We start from the raw sequence: 26,653 nt of genomic DNA on the forward strand, positions 1-26,653 counted from the left end.
CGGAAGTAGTGTTGTGGATAGATATAGGCAAAATTTTTTAGAGATCACATAACATCCCACATGTACAAATGTGAGCCGTAGATGATTGCCAATACATGATTGGAATTAAGGCTACAACTTGGGCCATGTTGGCCCAAACCCAACCCGAAAAAGTTGGGTTGGGTTAATGCTCAGGTTAGGGTTAGGGTTGAAATTTATGAATTCGATTTTATTTAGGGTTGGGTTAGGGTTAACCCCTCGGAAAACCCGATCCAACCCGAACCCGACTCTAGTACATATCATATATAAATATATTATATATATGATATATGATATATTGATTTGTTTATGTGTATGATAATTGTATAGCCCCCACCACATACTATCATTTATTTCTTTTAAGATAATCACTTCACTTAATCCTAATTACAAAATACTAAAACCTTAATAACATATTTTATGTTTTTGAATATTTTATTCTTTATCTCCTCTCTGTTGTTTTAATACCCATAACTTGCTGCCCATAAAAGATGTATTAAGTCATAACTCATAATAAACTATAGTCATTTCAAACACTTTTTTTTTCTGAATTTTATACTTAAAGAATCAATAAAAACATCAATAAACAAATATTAATAAAACATAGGATTAATGTATGTAGTGAAAGTTGAGTTAAGATATGAGATTAAGAAGTTCTACAAGATTACAAGGGATGAGAAGAAGGTTGGGTTGGGTTAGGGTTAGAGTTAGGGTTAGGGCTGGGTAGGTCGAGTTGAAGGTCGGGTTGGGTTAGGGTTAGGGTTGGGCTAGAGTTGACCTCAACCCGACCTAACCCAGCCCGACTTACAGCCCTAATTAGGATATGCTATAGATGTGAGTTCAGCAGATTATGGGTATTTATAGGTTGGTTCGATTTGGTTGCAGGGTGTTTGGCCAACCCAATTGATCTAGTCAAGTTGGGTATTTATAGGATATGTGTGTGAGGTGCCAAGTGTGAGGAGCAGATCTAGTCTCCCTTACCATGAGAATGGATAATAATTACATATTAATTTATTTTTACTAAAAACTAAAGCATGGGCGTAAATAAGTGAATTGCGGCCCAAAAACTGTACTATTGACCCCAACAGTCAAATCCACACATGAATTTTGATAAATAACACCTGATTGACTTCAAGTTGACTGGTTAAAAGGTCGAACCCAATTTCTTCTTAACCCGATTCATCCAGAAAAACCAAGGCGTAACCAGTAACCTACATAATTGAACTGGGTCCCACAAGCCCCAAACTTCAACGCGTAATCTTATAGAATCAAAGATTCCACACCCGTGCAACGAGATCGCAGGGATGAAACACAACAGACAGACCAAACCCAAAGACAGAACACTCTCGGATCCATCCACGCTTTACAGTTTTACTCACTCCCTGCAGTCTTGCACTCTTGCCAATGGCGTCTTCCGTATCGTTAGCGTGTCCCACTCCCTACCCTTTTTTTGCACTTCCGCTCCACATGGGTCATTCTATTTTAAAGAAAAAAAGAAAGAGAATCTGTCTGCAAATTTTCCATTTAAGGAAACCATGAAGTTTCTTTCTATGAGTTTGCTTATATAGAAATGAGAACTTTAATACATTTACTTTTCTTTCTTTGTTTTCCAATTATAAAATAGTAAGAAGAATACAGTCAGTCCATTCATAAGTGTTAGCTTGTTTGGATTTTTGGAGTGCAATGATTGTAGTTTGACGAAGGAGAAAGAATCACAACAGTGATCTTGACAGAGACTTTTTAGAGTTTTTCTGGGGCTTTATCGAGTATATGGCGTCAGAGAACTGTGGCCAATTGGGCCAGTTGCCGGCGCCGGATAACGGTGACAAGGCGACTTTTCCGGAAGGAATGCGAGTTCTGGCCGTTGATGACGACAGAGTTTGTCTAAGAGTTATTGAAGCTTTTCTTCGTCAGTGTCGCTACAATGGTTTGCTCTCTCTCTCTCTCTCTCTCTCTCCTTCCTTGAAATCCTGATTTGAATTGTTAAATGGCGAGTTGTTCGATGATTTTGATGTTTATCTTGTCGTTTTTTTGAAAAGAAGGTTTGAAGGGAAAAAGAAATCAAAAAGTGGAATAAGTTTGAGATGGTAATCTGATCGAGCTTGTACGTCATTAAGACAAGGTTACTTGGTTTTAAATTGGGATTATACCCCCTTTATACGTTTGGTTATATTTTATTCAATCTGTCTTGTTTGATATGTTGTTTTGTGGAAGAACTTGTCCTGTTCAGCTTAAATATCATCTTTTTTTATATAAATTGATTGTGTAATGTTGATATCCTTTTTCTGTATTTTTCCCTGGTTAAAGTGCCATTGGAGACTGCCCCATTTTGTAGTTCTGTTTCAGTGTTCCAATAATTTCATTTGCTTTTTGGTATTGTAATTCAATTCCCTGCAGTTACAGTAACAACATAAGTTCTGATTTGATTTTCTCTTTTGGTGATGTGTTTCAATTGTTTGCAGTTACAGTAACAACAGAAGCTTCCGAAGCTCTTAGGCTCTTAAGGGAGAACAAAAATGGCTTTGATATAGTGATTACAGATGTTCACATGGATGACATGGATGGGTTCAGGCTGTTGGAGATTATCAGTCTTGAGATGGATGTGCCAGTAATCAGTAAGTCAGAACCCATGTCATAAAGGTTGCTTTTGATTATTGATCATGTTTTCTTTTGGTAAAAGATTATTGGTCAAATGATCATGCTTTGATTAGAATGGCTGTTTGATACTGTAATATTACTTTGCAGTGATGTCGTCAAATGATGACAAGAATACTGTTATGAAAGGTATAAAGCATGGTGCCCGAGATTACCTATTGAAACCCATTAGGAAGGAGGAGATACAGAACATATGGCAGCATGTGTTGAGGAAGAGCTTATCTCAAGCAAATGAATCAATTGTTGTGGAAGGAGGATCTGATCAGGACTCAAAGCCTATAAAGAGACAGAGGGAACAAAGCAAGGATAAAGAAGATGCAACCAGCAATAACTCTGAAGAAGATTATTCGTCGCAGAAGAAGCAAAGGGTTATTTGGACTCCAGAGCTCCATAAAAAATTTATTGCTGCTATCCATGGGCTAGGAGTTGAAAGTAAGTAATGACAAACCATGACTTCTTATGCTCATAATGGCTTAGTTCTTACAATGGTATTTCTTTTTTCCAAATCAGAGGCAGTTCCAAAGAAGATACTTGAAGTTATGAATGAACCTGGTCTTTCCCGAGAAAATGTTGCCAGTCATCTTCAGGTTAGATCAATCTTCAATGATCTCTGACATTGTATGTTAGAGGAGATTTTGGTCATAGTGATGCATTATATTCAATTATGAACACTTTATTATATACAAGTAAAAGCCACTACACTGTCTTGTCTTGATCATGTAACAAATTGAGTTTTACATGAGTCATAACCTGTGAGTTTTACTAAATAAAGAAATCAATACTATTTTGGAGGATTCAGATAACACTTATCAAAGAAAAATTGTAAATAGAAAAGATTGTTAACTGCAGAAATAGGACGATCCAATATGTTCAATTTTCTTCTTTCTGAGCCCAGATGAATTAGGCAGTTCACTGAACGAATTTTAAGCAGGGAGGATGCGATTTTCCTCAAATAAATGCTTATAGAATAGCAATTCATGTGATGGTTGATTGTTCATATTATTTCAGACAAAAACAATATTGTAGTTGCATGTTTATGTTCTGGAACTAATTTGATATCCCCACTTGCGTTTTCTTGCCTTTGAGGTAGAAATTCAGAAATGCTCTGAAGAAGAATAGTTCTAGAGTGAGCCAGAAAAGCAACGACAACATGGATTCAGATGGAATTGGCGGGAACTCATCAAATACTACAATTTTATCTTTCAATGGCCAAGATCAGAATAATGTCAGTTGCTTTGAGAATTCTGGTTTCAATAGCAATATAAATTCTGGGATGATTCAGTTTGGTCATGGATCTCAAAATACTGATACCTTCAGCACTTCCCTTGTAAATCCAAAGCCCCTATCCCTCCCTCTGAAACAGCAAGGCACTTTTCTTCATCAGTACCCAGACGTTCCTGTATCCAGGAATCAAATGCAGAAAATAATTCATATGAGTGGACTTCGAGGTGTCCAATCAAATTCAATGAAGATGGACATGCATCATCTGACTGCTTTTGGTAGTTTGAACTACAAACCATTTTCTCCAAAGCCAAAAATGTTGAATGATCACATGGACATTTCATCCCAGATCCCCAGTTTTGGTTCTTGCAATGAACTTAATCAAATTGGTCTTTCTTTACCTGGATGCACTTCCAATTCACATCCTAATAGTGTCTTCTTTGGAGTTTCTGGTTCCCCATGCCCAATACTGGCAGGTGCTTCTACTGAGCAGAGTGTGCTTTTTCAACACAATTCATCAATTGGACAAGCTCAAACTCTGCTTCCAGGTATTTATTTATATGAAAAAAATTGTTTCTATTTTTGAGTAGTTGTGTTGGAACAGTTAAGACATAAGCTGCCATCTACCTTGCTTTTCTTCAGAAATTGACTTTCATGCAGCATTTTTGGGATGGGTTTTCCTGTGCATCCCCAATTCCCAACATGTAAAAAATTTTCTAGGTTAATATCCACTTAGCTTGATATACTGTTTTTTTTGGACCATTTGTTATATGTATTACTATAATTAGCAGCTGTTATTCAAAATAATGATGCGGATCATATTGTGGGCATCATAATCCATAATGCATTGTTCTAATTAAGGAGCACAGACTATAGTTTCTTCATATATTTTCTCAGTTTTTCAAGAAGATGTAAGATTAGATTTAAGTTAATATTCTTTTAAAACTGAAGTAAGTCAACATGTTGGATTTAACTTCAATTCCCTTGATCTCAAGCATGTTGTTGACTTTGTAGGGCAAAGTAAGGCTGGAAATTTCACTGCTTGTAATGCAGCTGAGGATATTGAATTTGTAAGAAAAATGACAGGAGCTCCAATGGAGATGCAATGTCCCAACATGGATAACTTTCTTCTAGGTGATCATGCAATGTCTATGCACCTTTGTCCAGATTGCCTTGAAACAGACAGTATTTTCCACCCCAGTAGTTGTAGCTCCAAAGACGAGGACCTTAGTGCAGCAATCAAACAGGTATAGCCTTAGCTTTATTTAGTCAGTTATACAGACTATAGAGTACTAAAAGCTTGTTGCTTTTTTTTCCATTTTGAAAAACATTCAACTTTATTTTCTTTTGAATATTTTATCTTTATATTTTCAATTGGAGTACATAAGTCCTGGTGAAGTGAGAATGCTTATACTACAGTTGTGTTTGGTACCATTGCTGTTTCTACCTGAAATGTTTTTGGTTGATCAATACCGAAATGTCAATGATCAATGGTCAGTCCTACACATACATTTTTCTAGTTAAAGTGGTTCTCTCATATGTGATGTGACAACACATACTTCTCACTCACACACTTCTATTGATCAACCCAAAGCGTTTCAGGTAGAAAGAACAATGGTACCAAACACAACCTACATTAATCTAAGATATTTTGTTTTGGAACCATGCAATTTAGTATGTGATGTTTTGTGTGTTTTGTCTGTACAACAATAAAAAAATTTCCCATGTTTATATTAGTTAACCATCTATTCTCTTATAAAGTGTTTGAAGTTGGACGGTTGCATTTTTTGACTTTAAGATCATTTCATCTTATTATGGGTTACAGAAGATTTTACAATGTTGTAAATCATCTTAATGTATCAAAAGTTTTCCTTTGCTTCCTTATAAATAGGGAAATAAACAGGTCAGGTTTGGATTAGATCTACCTAAATCTGAATCCAATCTTACTATATTTGGGCCTGAATTGAATATTCTCTGTCAGATTTTTATGTCATTAATAAATTAAACTAAAAATGGAAAAATACTATATGTTATTAATAAAGTGAATTAGGAATGACTTAGATATTATATTAGTTACACATTGAATGAGAAATAAATTCTATGAAACTTATTAATAGCCTATAATGAAAATATGATATTTAAAAAAAGGTTATTAATAAACACATTTTAATTTTAATTAGATATATGCACATACTACCAATATCATTGACTCTGATCTTAATATGGGTAGACCCAGATTCGATCCAATAATAAACAGTTCTTGTATTTGAGATCCAAATCTGGTTTAATTGGATCAGATTTCAATCCCAAACTTGGATAAATTGGGTACCATTGACAGTCCTTGTATAATATTGACCATTGACTTATTTAATATTGTTTTATCTGATCTAGTTGTTGGAAATTAATAGCCAATGTGTGAGCCCTGACGTTTTAGTTGTAAAATATGAGTGTTAGCTAAATAAAAAACATTACCATTTTATATAACGCTGTGGGTGTTAAACTCATGTCTTTCTGGTTCCTATATAGAAAAAGTATAACCTTACAGGCTTATATTAAGTATCTTTAATGTATGGGTTCAAGTTTGAGTATTTCTTAGAGTTGTCAACTTTGCTCAGCATAATTATCAGTGAACTCTTTATGAAGAACCCAATTAGCTAGGTTCTCAGTTCCTTAAATAAACTTATTTTCTTCACTCTTGTGAAGCTTAAACTGGTTATATTTTTGAGGGGACACCCATGCAAATATGAAACAAAACAAGTTCAGAGATCTTACCGAAGCAATTGTACCCAACATGACCCTTTTCATGTTACACTGAGACACTGACTCATCATTTTAATTATGGAGAAAATTTGTCTGTCTAAATTCAACAGCCTGGACTGTCAACAAGGCTTTCCCTACATGACATGTTAGTTCATACAATCTTCTTGTAATAGTGTCCATGCTGGATGCGTTGCTAGGTTAACAGCCCGGGCTGTTGAATGTGGAAAGTGAAAGTTCCCTCTGTAATTACTATTTCTCGATATAGGATTGATTTTATTTATTTAACTTTTCACTTCCAATGTTGAACCTTATGTCTACAGTAGAGATGTAAAAGAACACGAGGGAAAGGAACCAATGGCAATGATCATAATTGGATCTTGTCAGAGCTCTCTTATATTGATATAAAAGCAATCTGGTATTTGCTACTCTGCTAGGCAATAAATTTGGGATCCACCAAAACTTTGGCTAAGCCTAAGTACCAAGCATGACCCATTTCTTTAAACCAAGTTATAGATACTGGCATATTTCAGAAATCAAAGTAGGCCCTAGATATGGTGTCCCAACTTCAATGTAGGATGCTTATCCTCTCAACAATTTATCCAAGTTCTTTGGATCCAAAATCCAATTCAAGCAGAACTTCCCAATCATGCACTTGTGTTTACAAGCCGTAAATATACTAGCATAATGTGTTTAACACATAGCCTATCAGCTATTGAAATACATTGACCAAAATGATTATATGATAGAGCTCACTATTGACTGAGCTAGTTGCGTAACAGATGGAACAGGAGAATATAGTTATCATTTAAAATCCAGAAGGGTGAACACATTGGCTGAATGTAGACATTTTGAACAGAAGAAAGTGATGGATATTCTGTTTCAGAGCATGAAAACATATTTTGAAAATTTGTCAACAGAATGGTGAAACAAGATTGATGAGTTTCTTTCCATTTTTTTTTCTTCTTTTTTTTTTTCTTTTGGGCCACAAAACCCATTCTTTGGTTTATCCTTCTCTTTTTTAAATAAAACTTTTCTCTTGTAGCCTTGGTGGGGCCAACTATGTAGATAAAATAGGTGAAGTACTACATAATAAATATGTGATTATGTATGAATCCAGATTAAGCACTCAAAGGAGCCATTCTTGAAAATCCAAACTTTCCTAGATCTAGAGTATAAGAGCAATAGATTACAAAACAAGTGCTGATTGTGGCACTATTAGCTCATCTTTATTTTTTGGTTATTCCTATTAGCTAAATATCAGGGTATGGAACAATTGCAGGGGTTACAGGGTTGGGACCCAATATGAAGCACACCAACTATGAGATATCTCAACTTGAAAGTCAACCTTGTAGAGACTGTGAAATCTAGCCGTGGGGCTATTTTTGTACTTTTACTCTTCTTTGTTGTATAACTATTCTTTGTACTCTCTTTATTTTGTACATTAAGGGCAGATTTGTCCTTTTACCTTTTAATATAAATATATCTTTTAGGGTGTCGACCGACATAAGGTGTCACACCCACCAAATCTGTTGTCTCTTTCTTTCTCTCTTCCTGAACTCTCAACTTGACTCTGACATGGTATCAGAGCAGGTTACGACCTGATCTTCACATAATATCTCGTTGAATTGAACATCTCGACTACTACTGCTTCAAGAACGCTCTATCAGTATTTGAGAAGTTCTTGAGTGCCTTTTAATCTTCTTCCTAGATCGGCCACAGATCTGAACTTTACCGATTTGTTTCCTGGACTGTTGCGCCATCGGATTCACCTTCTTCTTAGATCTCCTTGAAGAAACATTGGATCAGCCTGAAATTTTAGATCTGGTGTCGCCCAAAGCAGATCTACTGAATCCCTTTGGTTTGGTTTGGATCGGTTTTGTTTTTGAGGGGTTTTGATCCACTCTTCAGTTCAGAAGAACTATACAGTTGCCTTTTTTGGACATCAGCTGAAAGGTATTCTCCTTTCCTTTCTCTGGTTCGAATCTTTTTGGTTTCTGGAAGGGTGTTGTTGCCTTTTGTCTTCCAATGGCATCAGAAAGGATAGAGGTTCTTCCTATTAAGTTCAATGGTACGGACTACGCATTATGGAAGTTCAACTTTTAGTTCCATGTCGAAGCTAAGGGTCTTTGGGGATATCTAGATGGATCCGTATCTATACCTGATGACTCTAGCATTAACGGACTTAATCAGTGGAAGATCTACAATGCAAAAATTGCGTCATGGATTCTAGGCTCAGTCGAAACTAATATTGTTATCCCTATGAGAGGGTACAGGACAACCTATGAGATGTATCAATATCTCGAGAAAGTTTATCAGCAATCGAACACCTATAGACAGTATCAGATAGAGGTTGACATCTTTTCGTACTATCAGGGAGACAGAAAAGTCCAGGAATATTATGTCGGATTCATCAACCTTTGGACAAAATATGAGTTAATTCACTTGGGAAAGGATCCTTCAAACTATTGCATGAAGTACATGAAGGAACACTTTGACAAGAGGAAAATTATGCATTTCCTAGTGTATCTAAGGCCTGAGTTTGAAGTTGTTCGATCTAATATCCTAAGCCGAGGAACACTTCCTAACTTAGATACTATCCTGGGAGAGATCTTGAGAGTGGAAACCAGATTGACTACACAAACTGCACTGGATGGAAGGAAAGATTCCAACATTGATGTTGTCTTCTTGGTAACCAAACCAAAAGGAAAGAAAGATTTCTCTAAGATACGATGTTATGAATGTAAGGAGTATGGGCACATTGTTTCCCATTGTAAGAAGAAGAACACATGCACCTATTGTAGGCAGGTTGGCCACATTATCACTGAATGTGCAACCTGGCATAAAAAAGGTAGTGAACCAAATCAGAAGAAAGGAAACTACAAGGCCTATTAGACTGTTGTAGACAGTTCAGATGCCTCTATTACTTCTGTAGTTGGTCAAAATGACACCTTCGACAACATGTTTGAAGAACGAATTCGACAGCTCATGTCCTCGGTCATCTCTTCAGCATTCTCTGCTATTGCTCTGCCTTGTTAGTTTCCGACCTATTGCCCTTCACTGAACCATCTCTGGTATATTGACTCAGGAGCCTCTACCCATATGACAGGGGCAACTCTTGGTCAGTATCCCAAACCCCATCTTCCCAATAGACATATTATCACTGCAAACGGTGAAAAACTTGACATACTTGGTTGTGATGATTTGTATTTATCTACTTCTAAATCATCTCTTTTTCATTTATCCAAAACTTTATTTGTACCTAAGCTAACCACCAATTTGATTTCTGTTGGCTAACTTGTAGAAGAAAGTAACAATGTCTCATTCACTTCTAATGGTTGTTTGATACAGGACCGACAAACTAGGGAGGTAAAGGGGAAGAAGCGTAGACTGGGAAGACTATTTGCTTTGGAATTTGAGAAGAATAAAACTACTCCTGCTTCTACTTCGTGTTTGCTTTCTACTACTTCTAGCTTTGGATCTCTTAATTATAATAATGATTGGCATTTGTGGCATAAACATCTTGGCCATCCATTCTCTAAGAAACTTGATCAGTAATTTGCTTCTAGTAGTTTACCTATTTCTACTGTTTCTTTTAAGAATGTGAATGAAGATTGCATCACTTGTGGTTTGTGTAAGAGTCATATTTTACCCTTTCCTTCTCATTCTGAGCATGCAACAATTCCTTTTTATTTAATACATAGTGATGTCTGGTCGTTTCCAGTTGTCTCACAGCTGGGATTAGGGGTGATCATGGGCCGGGCCGGGCTTTGCACTTATGATAAGGGCTATAGCTTAGGCCCGGGCCCGGCCTGGCCCGAGGTTCCGGGCCTGTAAATTAAGCCCTAGCCCAGGTCTACACGGGCCTAGGCCGGGCCGGGCCTGATTCTGGGCCAATGTCTTGCATATATAAAACATTACATATTTATAATATTTTATATTAAATGACATAACATGCATATAAACTTTTATTTTATATATTATATAATATAAAATATTACATATAATATAAATTATACATATGTTATAATATTTATATATAAAATATATAATATAATGTAAAATAACATGTATACATATGTGTACATTTTACACAAAATGTGTAAGTTTAAATATATGCGGGTCGAGCTAGGCTTGAAGTATTAAGCCCAAGCTCAGCCCTAAAATTTGTAGGCCTGATGTGGGCCCAGGCCCAGGCCGGGCTGGGCTGAAATGATCACCCCTAGCTGGGATATAAGTACTTTGTAACCTTTATTGATGATTGCACTCGTTTCACTTGGGCTTATTTTCTTCGAAAGAAATCCGAAGTGTACACTGTATTTAAACACTTTCACACCTATGTTACTACCCAATTTGATGCTCGAATTTGTGTGCTACGATCGGATTTAGGGGGAGTATATTGATGGGGATTTCCAAAATTACTTAAAATAATATGAAATTCAACCCCAAAAGTCTTGTCCAGGCATCCCACAACAAAACAGGGTAGCAGAATGGAAGAATGGGCATATCTTGAGTGTAGTTAGAACACTTCTACAAGATTCCCATGTACCCTCTTTTTGGGTGGAGGCGACCAGCATTGCTATGTATCTCATAAATCGTCTTTCGTCATCTATTTTGAATAACTCTTCTCCTTTTCAATCTCTCCTTCACAAACCCCAGACCTATCCATGCTCAGGGTTTTTTGTTGTGCTTGTTTTGTCCACCTTCCACCTCATGAACGCACAAAGTTAACTACACAAGCATCTTTGTGTGCTTTTATGGGGTATAGTTCTAAATATAAAGGGTTCCTTTGTTATGATCCTTTGGTTTGTCATCTTAGAATCTCTCATAATGTAGCTTTTCTTGAAAATGTGTCCTTTTTTGAACATATTGTGAAATTCCCAACTCCTTCTATTTCCTTATTGCACAGTTTTGATTCTACAAGTACCTCAGAAATTCCATTATCACCTCCGCAACAACTTTAGACCTACTTCAGGAAGCAACGACCTTCTTTAGTCTCCATCCCCCCTCTGCTCCACCTCCAGTTGCTGATCTAGTCACTCCAACTGCCTCAGTAAGTGTACCTGACCTTCCTCCTGAACCCACTGCTCCCTCTTTACGTTGTTCTTGTAGAATTTCTCGTCCACCTAACCGTCATGGTTTTTTACCAAACCATAGCTCCTTTTTCGCTGTTTTATCTACCATAGACATTTCTAAATCTTACCAACAAGCTGTAGCAAAACCACACTAGAAAGATGCCATGGATTCTGAGATTCGAGCCCTTCTTGAGAATGACACTTGGGACCTGGTCAAAGCTCCACCTGAGACATCTCTCATAGGAAGTCGATGGGTCTATTCTGTGAAGCTAAAATTTGGTGGAAGCCTAGACAAATACAAAGCTAGGCTTGTTGCACAAGGCTACAAACAAGAATATGGGACTATGAGGAGACCTTTGCTCCTGTAGCTAAAATGACTATTGTACGACTTCTAATGGTTGTATCTACAGTCAAACAATGGAAAATCCATCAGATGGATGTCAAGAATGCTTTTCTCCATGGGGAGTTGAAAGAGACAGTCTATATGAAGCCCCCTCCGGGATACTGTATAGACCTACAGCTTGTTTGTCGTCTGAAGAAGTCACTTTATGGCCCGAAGCAAGCACCTAGAGCCTGGTTTGTGAAGTTCAGATCCATCATCACTGATGTTGGCTTTATCTAGAGTTCTTCGAATTATTCCTTACTTATCTTAAGGCAGAAGCAGGGAGTAACGATATTACTCCTTTATGTTGATGATATACTCATTACAGGGGATGACATAGAAGGAATTGTTAGGCTACAACAATTACTCAATGAGTCCTTTAAGATGAAGGACTTGGGGCCTTTGACATATTTCTTAGGACTTGAAGTGAGCAGAAACTTTCGGGGTTACTTTGTTAATCAACAAAAGTATGCAACTGATCTTGTTAAATTGGAAAATCTTAGTGACTCTAAGATTGTGGACACCCCACTAGAACTGAACCTGAAACTCAACAAAGATGATGATTTTCTTCTTGAAGATCCTACCCTTTATCGTCAGCTAGTGGGCAATTTAATCTATCTCACCATGACTCGGCCAGATATATCTTATGCAGTTTAGATAGTAAGCCAGTTCATGTCTTCTCCAAGACAACCACATTTATCTGTAGTTTGTCGGATCAATTAGATATGTGCAAGGCACCCTGTCACGCGGGATATTCTTCTCTTCCTCATCCTCCATTAATCTTATGGCCTATGCGAATGCTAATTGGGCTAGATGCCTTGATACCCGACGGTCCACTACTGGCTAGTGTGTTTTCTTAGGCAACTCTCTCATCTCATGGAAGTGCAAGAAACAAGCTATTGTATTCAAATCTTCCATTGAAGCTGAATACAGGGCTATGTCTTCCATGTGTAGTGAGATCATATGGCTTCAGGCTCTTCTATTTGAAATACTTTATGAGCCATCATCGTCTGTCCTTCTCTATGCAGACAATATCAGTGCAATTAAAATTGCTTCCAACCCCGTCTTCCAAGAGCGCACCAAACACATAGAAGTTGATTTCCACTTCATCCGCCTTCTTAAGGGTATCATATCCCTTCCTCATGTCTCCTCCGGGCTCCAACTAGCAGACCTGTTGACTAAAGCAATGACTCGGGCTCAGCATCTACTTCTTATGGACAAACTGATGCTTATTCCTAGGCATCAGTTTTAGGGGGAGTGTAGAGACAGTGAAATCTAGCTCCAAGGATATTTTTGTACTTTTACTCTTCATTGTTGTATAACTATTCTTTGTACTCTCTTTATTTTGTACATTAAGGGCAGATTTGTCCTTTTACCTTTTAATAAAAATATGTCTCTTAGGGTGTCAACTAACATAAGGTGTCACACCCATGCCATAATCAATATCACAATCAATGACATTGATTTCTATACTAGAGCTTGGAGGGAGTTCTCTATGTTGAATCTGAGAAAATTTTGGGTATCGATGCATTGTTCTAATTCCTGATTTTTTTTTTGTTATGGAAACTACTGAGACATCTAATTGAAAGGTTAAGGGAGAAGATGGATCTTCATAAAGTATCCATTAATCTAGAGAAAGCATATAATAGAATCCCTTGAAAGATAATGTGGTTAGTTTTGGAAAAGAATTGAGTAGCAAATAGGTATGTGTATCTAATTAAGGACAATTATGATGGTTAAACAACCAACGTCAGACTGTTAGTACATGGTTTTAAAAGGCAGTGAGGTGTATTCATTGAGACATAGTAGAGTTAAAATGCCTTACCTCACCTTTTATGAATGGCAAAATAAAAAAAAAAATAAAAAAATAAACTAAAATATTGAAAACATCATAATCTTTAATATTATCCAACAGTCAATAAGACTTGATTTTTTAGTTGGTTACACTCAAAAAATCTCTCAGTATCTCTCCTAACCTTAAAAAAATTCTATGATTTTTCTCTTACTAACTAAATATAAAAATATTAATTTGCTACTCTGTTTCAATGCACCTCATGTGAGAATAGCATCTTCATTCTTATGTTCAATGGCATGTGACAATTGGACCCGCCATGATAGTTATGATTTCTTTAAATAAAAAAATAAAAGTAAATAAAATAGAAATTTATTAAAATAGTAAAAATAAAAGTTCAAACTCTTTCTTATCCACTCTTACAGTCTTACATACAAGCCATTTAGTTCCAATAAAGAAGTTTGAATATGATGAAAAATGTTCATTTAAAAATTATAAATTAGTTTATAATTAAAAGAAAAGACTAGGATGTATGTAAATCAAGAAAAATATTATTTTAACTAGGTACAAAAGTTTATAAATATAAAACAAAATACAACATAAAGTTTAAAAAATGTCATCTGTAAATATAAAAGTAATAAAAAAGTAAATATATAAATCAACTATGTACATAAATGAATTTACTAGGAAGGATTTGAATTAAGTTTATGGGTTATTTTATTTAGGTAAAGAAGGTTACAAGCATGAAAAATAAAAAAGTAAAATTTCAAAAATATAGGATTCATATTAAAAAGAATATATGTAATAACAAACAAAACATTTAGTTTGATTTAAAAAGAAATGTGGTGTACTAACATACATAAAAAATTATAGCCTTATACTCAGGGTCCCTCAGGCATAGGGGGTTAATTAGGGATGAGGAAGGAAACATTATAGCCTTATACTTCGGGCCTGTTGAACAGGGCGATGTGGCAATAGCAAAACTGTTAGCTGCAGTATACGGGGTCAAGAAGGCAAAGGAGTTGGACATTGATAGGCTAGTCATTGAGGGTGATTCGAGAAGTATTGTGAAATGGATAAATAAAGGGGAGGGGGTGACATGGCACCTGAGGAATGATTTCAGGCGATTTAAATTGTTATCAAAGGACATAGCAATCAAAGTTAAGTGGGTGAGAAGCACTACCAATAGATTGGCAGATGGTCTAGCTAAGTAAGGGGTACAAAGAACTCAATTAGATTGGGCTCAATTGTAATATCTTGGTTGAGTCAGCTTTCTATAGCTGTGTTTTTTCTTTTTTCACAACCTCTTGTTCATGCCTGCTTTTTATTAATGAAATCAATTCTACGTTGCTGATAAAAAAAGTTAATGAAATCAATTATGCCTCTTGGATCTTGTTGGAATACTCCACCCTGTTGTACTCTCCTTAATTTTAACTAATGAAAAATGAAATTCCTTGCTAATCGAAAAAAATGCATACAAAATTATAATAAGTATATAGCCTAGATAAAGGAGGAAGGTTGTGTTAAGTTGGCATAGATCCTAATTGTCAATTCATGCAGCCAACCCCATATAATTGGGATGAGGCTTAGATGTCAATGATAATAAGTTTGTTTTCATTTAGAGTCTCTAAAAGAAAAGGAAAAATGAGAAGAGAAGAAAGAGGGAGAGAGGGGAATTTTTGGGGAGACAAAGGATGTTGGGCTGGCGGCACCCCCTTTCTTATTTATAGGTATGTGACAGCTTGACAATAAAAAGAAGAGAGAAATTACATCAACACCCTTATGGCATAGTCTAACAAATAAAGAATAGAAAAATAATGCACTAACAATAGTCCCCGTCAAGTTGGGCTGTATATATCAATCATGCCCAACTTGTCACATAGTTCATTATGCCACAAACATTGAAGCCCCTTAGTAAGTACCTCAACTAGTTCTTCCTCTAAACTAACATAAGGATCACACATCTCATCCTTTTCAACCTTTTCCCTTATAAAATGTTTATCCACCTCAATATGTTTCATCTTGTCATGAAGTACAGGATTAGATGCAATATTTATGGTTGCCTTGTTGTTGCAATAAAGAGACATTGGGTTGTTAACGTCAAACCTCAATTCCCCCAACAAGTTCTTAATCCAAAGTACTTCTACACTCCCATGTGCCATAACCTATATTTTTCTTCAGCAATCGACCTCTGCATCTTGCTCCTCCAAGTCACAAGGTTTCCACCTATAAAGGTGTAATACCCATTGGTAGATTTTCTATCATCTACAACACCTACCTAGTCTACATCTGTATAAGCTTCCACTTTCAGGTGACCATGTTTTTTAAACAACAATCCAGCCCTTGGAAATTTCTTTAAGTACCTGAGGACCCTCATAGCATAGGCAATATCAGGACGTTTCATTGACAAGTACAATAGTCTTCCCACCAACCTCTGAAATTGTTTCACATCCTTTAAAGGTTCACCATCACAATCACCCAATCTATGGTTCACATCAATGGGGGTATCAATTGGATTTGCAACTAGCTTACTTGTGGCCAAAAAGAGATTTAGGATGTATTTCTTTTAAGAAATGAATATACCCTTTTGAAAACAGGCAACCTCGATTCTAAGGAAATATTGTAGGGGTCCTAAATCCTTCACTTAAAATTGGTGTGGCCAAAAATTCCTTCAAATTTTTTATCTCAGAGCTCTAGTCACTAGTGATGATAATGTTATCTACATAAACTAACAACACTGCCACCTTTCCCTGACTTCTCTATGGGATTTTTTCAATCCATACAGAGATTTCTTCAATTTACATACTTTGTCCTAGCTGCCTTTGGCATGGAACCCCGGTGGCTGAACCATATACACTTCTTCCTCTAGGTCACCATTTAGGAAGGCATTTTTAATATTAAGCTAATGTAATTCCCAGTCAAAATTAAAAGCTAGATTTATAAAGATAGAAGAACACAAATAGAATTTATCTTTGCTACTGAAGCAAAAGTATCCACATAATCAATGCCATATACCTGAGTGTAGCCTTTTGCCACCAACCTTGCTTTATACCTTTCCATTGTTCCATCCGCCTTATGCTTCACTAAGAACACCATTTACACCCTATTGGTTCTTTCCCCTTTGAAAGATCCACCAACTCCCAAGGCCTTTGTAACACTTTTGGGGATGGAAATATTGTTAATGGCAAACAAGAAGGCATGGCAAGTGGAGGAAACATGATCATAAGACACATAGTGGGTGATGGGGTGTTTAGTAATGCATGACCTAACATCGTTTCTATGAACAATAGGGATGTCAAGATCATTCACATGATTATTAGATGTGAGTTTGTCCTTCAAATCTGATATAAAACTAATAAAAGAAATAAGGAAAAGTGAGAGAGAAAGAAAGGTTACAGCAGAATAGAAGATGAAGATGGAGGAGAAGAAGAGAAAGAAGAAGAGAGTTCGACGGTTCTCTATCTCCCTTCACTAATCTTTTATTAAACTTAATTAATCATGTTAATTACAAGTCTGCCCTTTAAGTGGGCGGCCAGCAAAGCAGTAACTTAAAAGAACTTAAAAAGAGGTTAACAGGCCCATTAAGAAAAGGCCCATTAACACATAAAACAAATATAACATTACTTAAACATAAAAGAAATATTAGAGCCCATTAGGCCTAGTCTCTCTACACTCCCTCTCAAGCTGAGCATAGATGTCAATCATGCACAACTTGCTTATATAGTGTTTCAGCTTTCCTTTTGGAATACCTTTGGTCAAAACATCACCCAGCTGCTCTTTTGAAGCAATAAATGGCAAGCAGACTTCCCCTAAAGCAACTTTCTCCCTTATGAAATGTCTATCAACCTCTATGTGCTTAATTTTGTCATGCTGAATAGGATTATGTGCAATGTTGATAGCTGCCTGGTTGTCACAGTAGAGCACCATTGGCTTTCCATAGTCAATACCCAACTCTCCCAAAAGTGATCTCAACCACAATAATTCTGACACTCCATGTGCCATTGCCCTATGCTCTGCTTCAGCTGAGGATCTGGAAACTACAGATTGTTTCTTACTTCTCCATGAGACAGTGTTCCTTGCCACCAAAGCACAATATCCTGAGGTGGATCTCCTATCATCAATACATCTGGCCTATTCAGCACCAGTGTATGCCTCTAGTTTCATGTGTCCATGCTTGGCAAACAGAATACCTTTCCCTGGAGTGCCTTTTAAGTAGCACAAAACTCTTTCTATAGCTGCTAATGTGTATCTCTGGGAGAATGCATAAACCGACCAGTAACACTTACTGCATAAGAAATATCTAGACGAATCGTGCAGAGATAATAACAACTTCTCGAGCAATCTCTAGAACATTCCCCTATCAGTCAACAGTTCACCATCAGTAGCAGAAAGGTTATGGTTTAGGTCTATAGGGGTAGAAGTCGGTTTAGCACCAAGTTTATCAATCTCTGAAAAGAGATCAAGAACATACTTGTATTGAGAAATGAAGATACTATCCTTAGATCTAGTAACTTCAATTCCCAAGAAGTATGTGAGATCCCCCAAATCTTTTATCTCAAATTCAATGTTAAGAAATCTTTTGAGCTTAATCACTTCTTAAGTGTCATTACCCGTAACCACTTACCCGTAACCACAATGTCATCAACATAAACAATTAGAAAAGTCACCAAAGAGTTGCTTCTCTTCACAAACAAAATATAGTCAAATTGAGTCTGCGTATAACCAAAAGAAACAAGGGCAGCTCTGAATCTCTCAAACCAAGCTCTAGGGGACTGTTTGAGACCATAAAGAGACTTCTTCAATTTACACACCTTCCCTTGCATTTCCTTTCCATACACCCCTAGAGGTAAAGACATAGGTCTCCATTCAAGAAGGCATTTTTAACATCAAATTGCTGAAGGGGCCAATCAAAAGTAGAAGCTAGAGACAGCAAAACTCGAACTGAAGTCATTTTAGTCACTGGAGCAAAAGTCTCAAGGTAATCAATACCATACATCTGAGTGTAACCCTTAGCAACCAATTGAGCCTTAAACCTCTAAATAGTGCCATCAGAATGATATTTGATAGTGAATACCCATTTACAACCCACCAGTTCCTTCCCTTCAGGCAAGTCCACAATATCTCAGGTATGGTTCTTATGCAAAGCATCTAACTCAGTCATCATAGCATCCCCCCATTCAGGTTTGGACAAGGCTTCTGGTACAGACCTTGGAATCACATGGGTAGAAACAAAGGCAAGAAAAGAATAATAGGCAAGGGATCAAAATACACCTCCTAAGCCCTGAGTGCTACACCCAATCCTTCTCCTTAACCTTTAACTTGAAATCTCTCTAGTCGGCTAGGGTTTTGGGCAGAAAAAATATAGCTTCAATTCTTGGCAATTCTCAACCAGATTCTAACTCTCCAAGCCCTCTACAACTAGGCAAATAGTCCTCTGACTGATCAGCAACTTATCTCTCCATACACTCTTCTAATCGAAGGGTGTGTGGGAAAAAAAGAAAAAGAAAAGTGGAGGAAGAACTTCTCTGATACCAAGATGTGAGTCTGTCCTTAAAATCTGATATAAAACTGATAAAAGAAATAAGGAAAAGTGAGAAAGAAAGAAATATTACAGCAAAATAGAAGATGGAGAAGAAGAAGAGAGTTCGATGGTTCTCTCTCTCCCTTCACTAATCTTTTGTTAAACTTAATTATTCATGCTAATTACATGTCTGCCCTTTAAGTGGGCAACCAGCAAAGCAGAAACTTAAAAGAACTTAAAATGAGGTTATCAGGCCCATTAACACATAAAACAGATATAACATTACTTAAACATAAAAGAAATGTTAGGGCCCATTCGATCCAGTCTCTCTACATTATCAATAGAAATAGGAGCATAAGAGTGAACGGTAATGAGAGTACCTGGTTGAGGGATTACCTTCTAGGAGTCTAATGGTGTCAGCTGCACAATATCTAGGAGCTCTACATCCTTAGAACTCTATTGATCTCTACAACGCTTACGTAGTAAGACACAAAAAGATGCAAGATCTACAATGGAAGGAAGATGAACCTACCAAACTTGTTTCTTCTCCGCACAACTCTCCCCCTAAGGAGAATCAAAGTAAAAAGGCTCAGACTCAAAGAAGGAAACATCCACTGAAACAAATGACTGACACCTAAAGACTCTCATAGGAATGCAGAGAAAGGGAGACTAAGGGAATAGGAGTTAATGAGGAGAATTGTAGTTCAGCACTCTAGAGGGATTAAGGATGATTACATAAGCAACAACAAGCATAACATCCATCCAAAAATGTTTTGGTACATTAATGTGTAACATCATGCCATGAGCTACTTCAAGGAAATGTTGGTTCTTTCTTTCTGCAACACCCTATTGTTGTGGTGTCTTTGCACAAGTGCTAACAGTGAAGGGATCCATGGGATGCAAAAAATTAATTTAGGTCACCATGGAAATATTCTTTTACATTACTTGACTAGAATATCTAATCCTCCACGTGAAACTGTATAAGCACCATATATTGAAATTCTTTTCAATTTTTGGAACCTCATCTCTAGTTTGCATAGGAAATATCCATGTGAAGAGGGAATATTTTTTCAATAGATAATGTGAAGCAAGAAAAATCACCAATCAAACCAATAAAGTATTTGTAGCCACCCTCAAAGGGTATAGTAGTAGGTCCCCAAACATTTGAATATACATTATGGAAGGGAAAATCTAATCTTTTATTATTTGAAGAAAATGAATTTTTACAATGTTTACTAAATTGACTTGTTTGACATTGAAAGTTGGACACTGAACAAGACTTAAACAAACTAGGAAAAAATGCTTTAGCAACTTAGAAGAGACATGACCTAAGCAATTATGCCACAAAACACTTGACTCAACTAACTACTTAAACTCGATGCAAATGTCGAGATAGCGGCTTTATTTTCAAGAATATAATGACCATCCACCATGCTTCCTCTACCAATCGTCTTCCTAGAGGTTAGGTCCTAAATGACACAAGAATGAGGGAAGAAAGTTACACTACAATTTAAAGAGTGAGTTATATTGCTAATGGAAAGCAAGTTAAGAGGAATTTTAGGAACATGTAACACATCAGAAAGGTCTAGGCCATGGGGAAGGGATATTGATCCCTGACTTGCAATGGAACAAAATGAACCATCTGTAAGTCTCACTTTATCTCTCCCAAACAAGAGGCTATAAGACTGAAATAAATTTGACTTACCAATCATGCGATTGGAGGCCCCTAAGTCAATAATCCAGGGAGAGTCAGGAGCATGAGTGGATAGATGGAAAGTAGTGGTTGCATTACCTACTATAAACACAAATGGAGTAGAGGGAGTACTATCCATTTAATGCAATGCCCTACAATAAAATTCTAGAGTGGTACTAGTAGTTACACTCCCAGACTAACAATCATTAGCATCCAAATTTGTTGCATTGTACTTCTTCTATCCTTGCCACTTATTCAGTTCCTGGTTCTTGCTTGCCCACTTGGGCTTTCCAACAAGAACCCAACAAGTTTCCCGCATGTGTTTGGGGCAACGGCAATGGGTACACCACAGTTTGTCCCTATCCTCATTCTTCTTATAACCACCTTTCTTTATACCATTGTTATTACCCCTTGCTACTAAAACAATCTATTGCTCCCCCTCAATTGTAACCATCACACTTCGTCTACTTTCCTCAAATTGCATAAACGCATATACTTCTTGGACTAAAGGAAGGCCACTACTACACAAAATTTGAATATGAAAAGGCTCATACACAGGATTTAAGCCTAGCAAGAAAGTAAAAATTCGTTATTGGGAAACTAACTTTATGTATGCCTTTGCATCATCATCATTCTTCCATTCAATAGTTTGGTAGTGGTCCAACTCCTTCCACACCAAGGTGAGGGCTGAATAGTAAGCAGACAAGCTACAACCACCCTGCTTATAGGTGGAGGATTCAGCTTGTAAGTCATAAATCTTAGCATAATGTCTTTGCTCTAAATAGGTTGATTTTGCCTCTCCCAAGTCTCACTTGTTGTATCAGCCCACATGACTTCCTCACCTCTAGTTCCATAGCAACAAGGAGACAGTACACAACCATACTATTCTCATGGTCCCATCTATCATGTTTAGCAGCCCCTAACTTGGATTCTTTCACTTTACCATTGATGTAACCAGCTTTCCCCCTGGCTGTAACATAGAGTTTTACACCCTTAGACCATTCCAGATAGTTCAGTTCATTCAAATGAGTGATAGGCATAGGAAACCCATGCTGTCAATCCCCATACTAGAAGTTCCTTGAGAAGAACTAACTCTGGATGAAGCTGAATCATCAGTTCTCATTACAGTGATCACCTGTACTAACAAACACAGAGGAAAAAACACAGACCTGATTGTTCTACCAACACCCGATCAAGAATTGAAGTTTGAAACCCAGTCGATCCCAGAGAACTGTTGTAACTTTGAATACACTAACTACACAGCCCCAACACAACAGTCTTTAATCACTACCAAGCAACAAAGCTCATGTGGTAAAGAGGTACAGAAAATACTGGCTGAAATAGTACGCTACGATCCACAAGTGCACATAACCAGGCACACACCTCAAGGAAAACCTTCCTCACAGCATCGGCTGTCACAGAGATCCACTGAACTTGGTACTACGACCAAGGAAAAAAGGAAAAAACGAGAGCACAGGAATGTAGTCAGTCCGATTAAGGTTTTCTCTCAAAGTCCAAAAGAAAAAGGTTCCAAGAGGAAAACTCGACGTACAGTCTTCTGCTGCCCAGATCACTGCTCTGATACCATGTTTTCACGTAAAATCTGTAAAAGAGAAGGGGAAAATGAGAAGTCAAGAAAGAGGGAGAGAGAGGAGAATGCTTGGGGAGCCAAAGGAATTTGGGCTGGTGGTGCCCCTTTTCTTATTTACAGGTACGTGACAGCTTGGCAATAAAAAGAAGAGTGAAATTACATCAATACCCCTACCTCATAGTCTAACAATAAAAATAGAAAAATAATGCATTAACAACAACATATACACAAAAGTAAAAAAAAATCATATACATGGTTATATAATTACCTCACCTCCACGATAGGGGGGAAATATATATAAATTTCTAGTCACAATGGGACTTCACCAAGATGCAACACTTGGCACCTATTTTCTTTTATGCTAATCATTGGGTGAATTGACTAAGGATATTCAACAGGTTCATGGTGTATGTTTTTCAGTGAGAACGTGGCATTGATTGATGAAACTTGAGGAGGATTAGATTAAATTCATAATTTTCGTTAATCAAGTTTTTCTTTTGTTTTTTTTTCAAAAGTTGTACCTCTTTTTTCTCAATTGTCTGTCTCTCTTTGTGGCTTGCGTCTCAGGCTCTAGGAACCCCTTGCACTTTAGTTGCATTTCTCTCTCCTAAGAAACTGAATCATGGTCTCCCTATGGAAATGATGAACATATCAAGTAAAAGGACATTGTCATGGAGGAGGCATCCAAAATGGAAGAAAAGAAACTTAGTGTATGAAATAAGATGAACACAAAAGGCATTGGATGACTTAATATGCCATGTTTCAAACGCTTATCTGTGAGGTACATTCAATAATTCTGTTTGGATTGACCACCTTTGGGATAAGAGCTTTGTTAAATTATTTCATGATTTGAAGAAGGGACCATGTTGGGAGGAATCCTTATCAATTATTGTGCCGAAGCATCACATTATCTATTGGCCATAACAACAATATCTAAATACACATCCCTTTTCTGAACTACTAAGTCTTTTTTGTGGACATTGGTGAAAGACATTGCTTTGCTGTGGAAGCGACAAGTGCAAGTATCAGAGTAGAAGGGAGCTACTAGGAAGGATAGGTGGGGATTTCTTGTATGTAAAGGAGAAATAAAAAAAGAAAAAAAAAAACTAGAAAGTATGGGTTTACAATTTATCTTCTTGCATAACTTGTAAATAGAGCCTTAACTTGACTTAGTGTTGATCTGAACTTTTGGGGGTCAGCTACAAAAATCCCGTTCAACCATTGTGTTCTATCATGAGACGTTTTCTGTGAAATTTCAAGTCCTTAAATTATTTCTTTCTAATTCACATCATATTCTCTTGGTCTTACGCTTTCTCTTTTAGAGCCTCTTTTGGTAATGTACTTTTATTTCATGTAACATCCTTGCTACATATTTACTTGTTCTTAGGAACAAGATGATCAATTAAACCAGGAAATTTACTATAATTAGTTTACATTATTTTAAATTGGTAAAGTGTTATTCTCTCTCCTTTATCAGTAGTACCTACTCCAGTTTTCAATTATTTAGGAGAATACATGTTATATACTTCAAGATAATTCTTCAGCATCTAGGTAACCTATGGAACAGAGCACTTCAACCCAAATCAAATTGCCTGAAATTTGGCATTTCATTCCACCTCAATGAAATGAAATTATCTAAAATTTGGATGAACCAATGAAATGTTCGGACATTAGTTTAGTATTGGTCTGTAAAATACTAACATATTATTTAATTGTATTTCTACTGTATTGCATCTTATTGCAACTCAAATTCATGCTTGACCTGTTCTTCAAACAAACTTCAAAATATTCTAGAAAATATGAAAAAACAATCCTATTTATATATATTTCTTTTCTATTATTTTATTGATTTTAGAAAAAAAAATCTCTAGGATTTTTAAAAATTTCACAAGTTTTTTATGTAAAATTATAAGGTTTCAATTTCTTCCACCCAAATGAAACCAAAATCTTGTGATATATGACTAAACTGTGGACCGCCACTTTGTAGTCATTGGTAAAGCTGAATTTTTATTTAGGTATCTGCTCAAAGTATTCCTTTAACTTGTGAGGAAAATGGAAACAACATATTTGACAAAGTAAAAATTGTTATCAAGTTGGTTTATTTTGCAGATTATCTTCTTTGCTGAAATTTGTAGAAAATTTTTAGTATGATCATTAACAGTTTGTTAGTTTGTTACTTGTCATCTTGAGAATTCTACTTCTAGAAGGTTGGGTTTCTGGTAGGGCAGTATATATCTATAACTTTTCAAAAAATTGTTTATAACCTGGGAAAATCTACCATGTCGGAAAGACATGATAACAGAAAGGCTTTTGACCAATCAAAAGCCCCTTGAATTCTGTTGCAAACCCACCTGATTGGTTACCACATTTCTGATGTTGGTTGATTGGTGGTATGCTTTTCTGGTATCATGTCTTTCCATCATCATAGTCGAACCCAACCTGGGAAAATCAGGTAGGTTTTCATCAAAGTAAACTAAAAGTGTTGGGGAACTAGACTAAACTTCTTAGTTTCTCTGAGATTTGAAGAAACTTCAGACAACTACTTTTGCTCACACAAACACTTCCTTGCACACAAATTTTAAATTACAAATACACAGGAATGAGGAAATATGTTTGATGGTTCCACTTGAAGATATCTTAATAAAGGTCTACTGGATGGGATGTGCTCTGTTCTGTTTTTATCTTGGACTTAACTCTGTCAGATTTTTTGAGATAATCACTTTTAATTTGCAGTTCCAGAAATAGAGCATCCCACGAGTCTAATTTGCAGTTCCAGAAATAGTGCATCCTGAGGACAATTTCGTATGACCTTTCTCAATACAGAGCTTATACAATCAGATCTGCCACTCCTGATGCAAGTACACAATTAACCCTCGTAAACAACATTATTGAAGCTGACTACATTTTTTTGGATATTAACATTTGTGACCTGGGTTTCAAGGAAAGAAAACAAATATTGTGATTCAGCAGTGATTGATTGGGGCAACTCAAATCCACGTCTAACATTTCAAGTGTTCCATAGTCTGTAATTTTAGGATATATTCCACTCAACTGTTGTTTTGATCAAATTTAAATGAACAAGGTTCTGTTTGTTTGCATCTTTGCGATGCAAATCTGAAATGGGTACAAATTTTGCATCCGATTCAGTTTTGTATCCATTTGTTTGTAATTATGATTTGCACTCTTATCTGATAAAAAGTTTGTACTTTTTGTCTCATTTGCATTTATTGACAGTGCAAATTTTGCATATAGAAAACTGATGCAAAATTTGCACCACCTTCCTTGTACCTCAATTCTATCTCATATAAAGTGGGGACCACAACCACATCTAGCTTCCTATCTCATTAACAAATAAACCTCCTCCTACCTGCATTCTCTTGCATATAAGGTGGGGATCACATCATTTTATTTCTCACAAACAAATATGATAAAGTAAAACCTTATGCAGAAGTAAACTGGAATTTACACTCAGCAATGGTTCAATGTAGATACACTTAATACTGACTTTTCAAGTTTTTTTTTTTTTTTTTTGGTTTGATAAGCAAATGAAATGCTACATTCATTCAAAAAAGGAGGGCAAGCTGCCCCCCCAAAGCATGTACAAAAAACTTTACAAGTATATCAATGAAGCCCACTACATTTTGTGAATCAGAATTAAAAACTAAGAACTCCAGCTATTGAAAAAGGTTGTAATAGGTATATCCTCAAAAGCTTTTAAAATCCTCACTCACCGAATAACCATTCAGTTTTGTTGATTACTGCTTCAATAGTTGCAGCCTTGTTTTAAAAAATTATACTATTTCTCTCCTTCCACACCCCCCCCCCCCCCCCCAACAAAGGGCCAAAGGGAGCAACTTCCAAAGAATTATTCCCTTGGTAGAAAACCTGGGCGGGCAAAGATACCGGATCAGGTGGTGTCTCCTAGTTTGTGTTGAAAAGTTTGAGGAA

General features: G+C 36.5%; 1 protein-coding gene across 10 annotated transcripts; it reads left to right on the plus strand.

The window, feature by feature from the left end:
* The first annotated feature begins 1,332 nt into the window (after nucleotides 1-1,332).
* On the plus strand, nucleotides 1,333-25,641 carry LOC104599127 (uncharacterized). Of its 10 annotated transcripts, none has more exons than XR_016083088.1 (8): nucleotides 1,334-1,945; nucleotides 2,481-2,633; nucleotides 2,764-3,105; nucleotides 3,184-3,260; nucleotides 3,764-4,442; nucleotides 4,909-5,141; nucleotides 23,273-23,486; nucleotides 25,439-25,641. XR_016083088.1 is itself a non-coding variant. In XM_088899324.1 (8 exons), the coding sequence occupies exons 1-8, from the start codon at nucleotides 1,789-1,791 to the stop codon at nucleotides 25,495-25,497; spliced, it is 1,800 nt and encodes a 599-aa protein (XP_088755450.1). In that variant the 5' UTR covers nucleotides 1,334-1,788; the 3' UTR covers nucleotides 25,498-25,641. The 10 variants fall into 10 exon arrangements, 9 of the variants coding, with proteins under 9 accessions (XP_088755449.1, XP_088755450.1, XP_088755452.1 ...); XM_088899324.1 differs by lacking the exon at nucleotides 23,273-23,486 and adding an exon at nucleotides 10,003-10,102; XM_088899326.1 differs by lacking the exon at nucleotides 25,439-25,641 and adding an exon at nucleotides 10,003-10,102 and having other exon boundaries at nucleotides 23,273-25,429.
* The last annotated feature ends 1,012 nt before the right edge of the window (nucleotides 25,642-26,653 follow it).

This window comes from Nelumbo nucifera, chromosome 2 (genome assembly GCF_055504915.1).
Source record: "Nelumbo nucifera cultivar China Antique chromosome 2, China Antique-T2T, whole genome shotgun sequence".
Taxonomy (NCBI): Eukaryota; Viridiplantae; Streptophyta; class Magnoliopsida; order Proteales; family Nelumbonaceae; genus Nelumbo; species Nelumbo nucifera.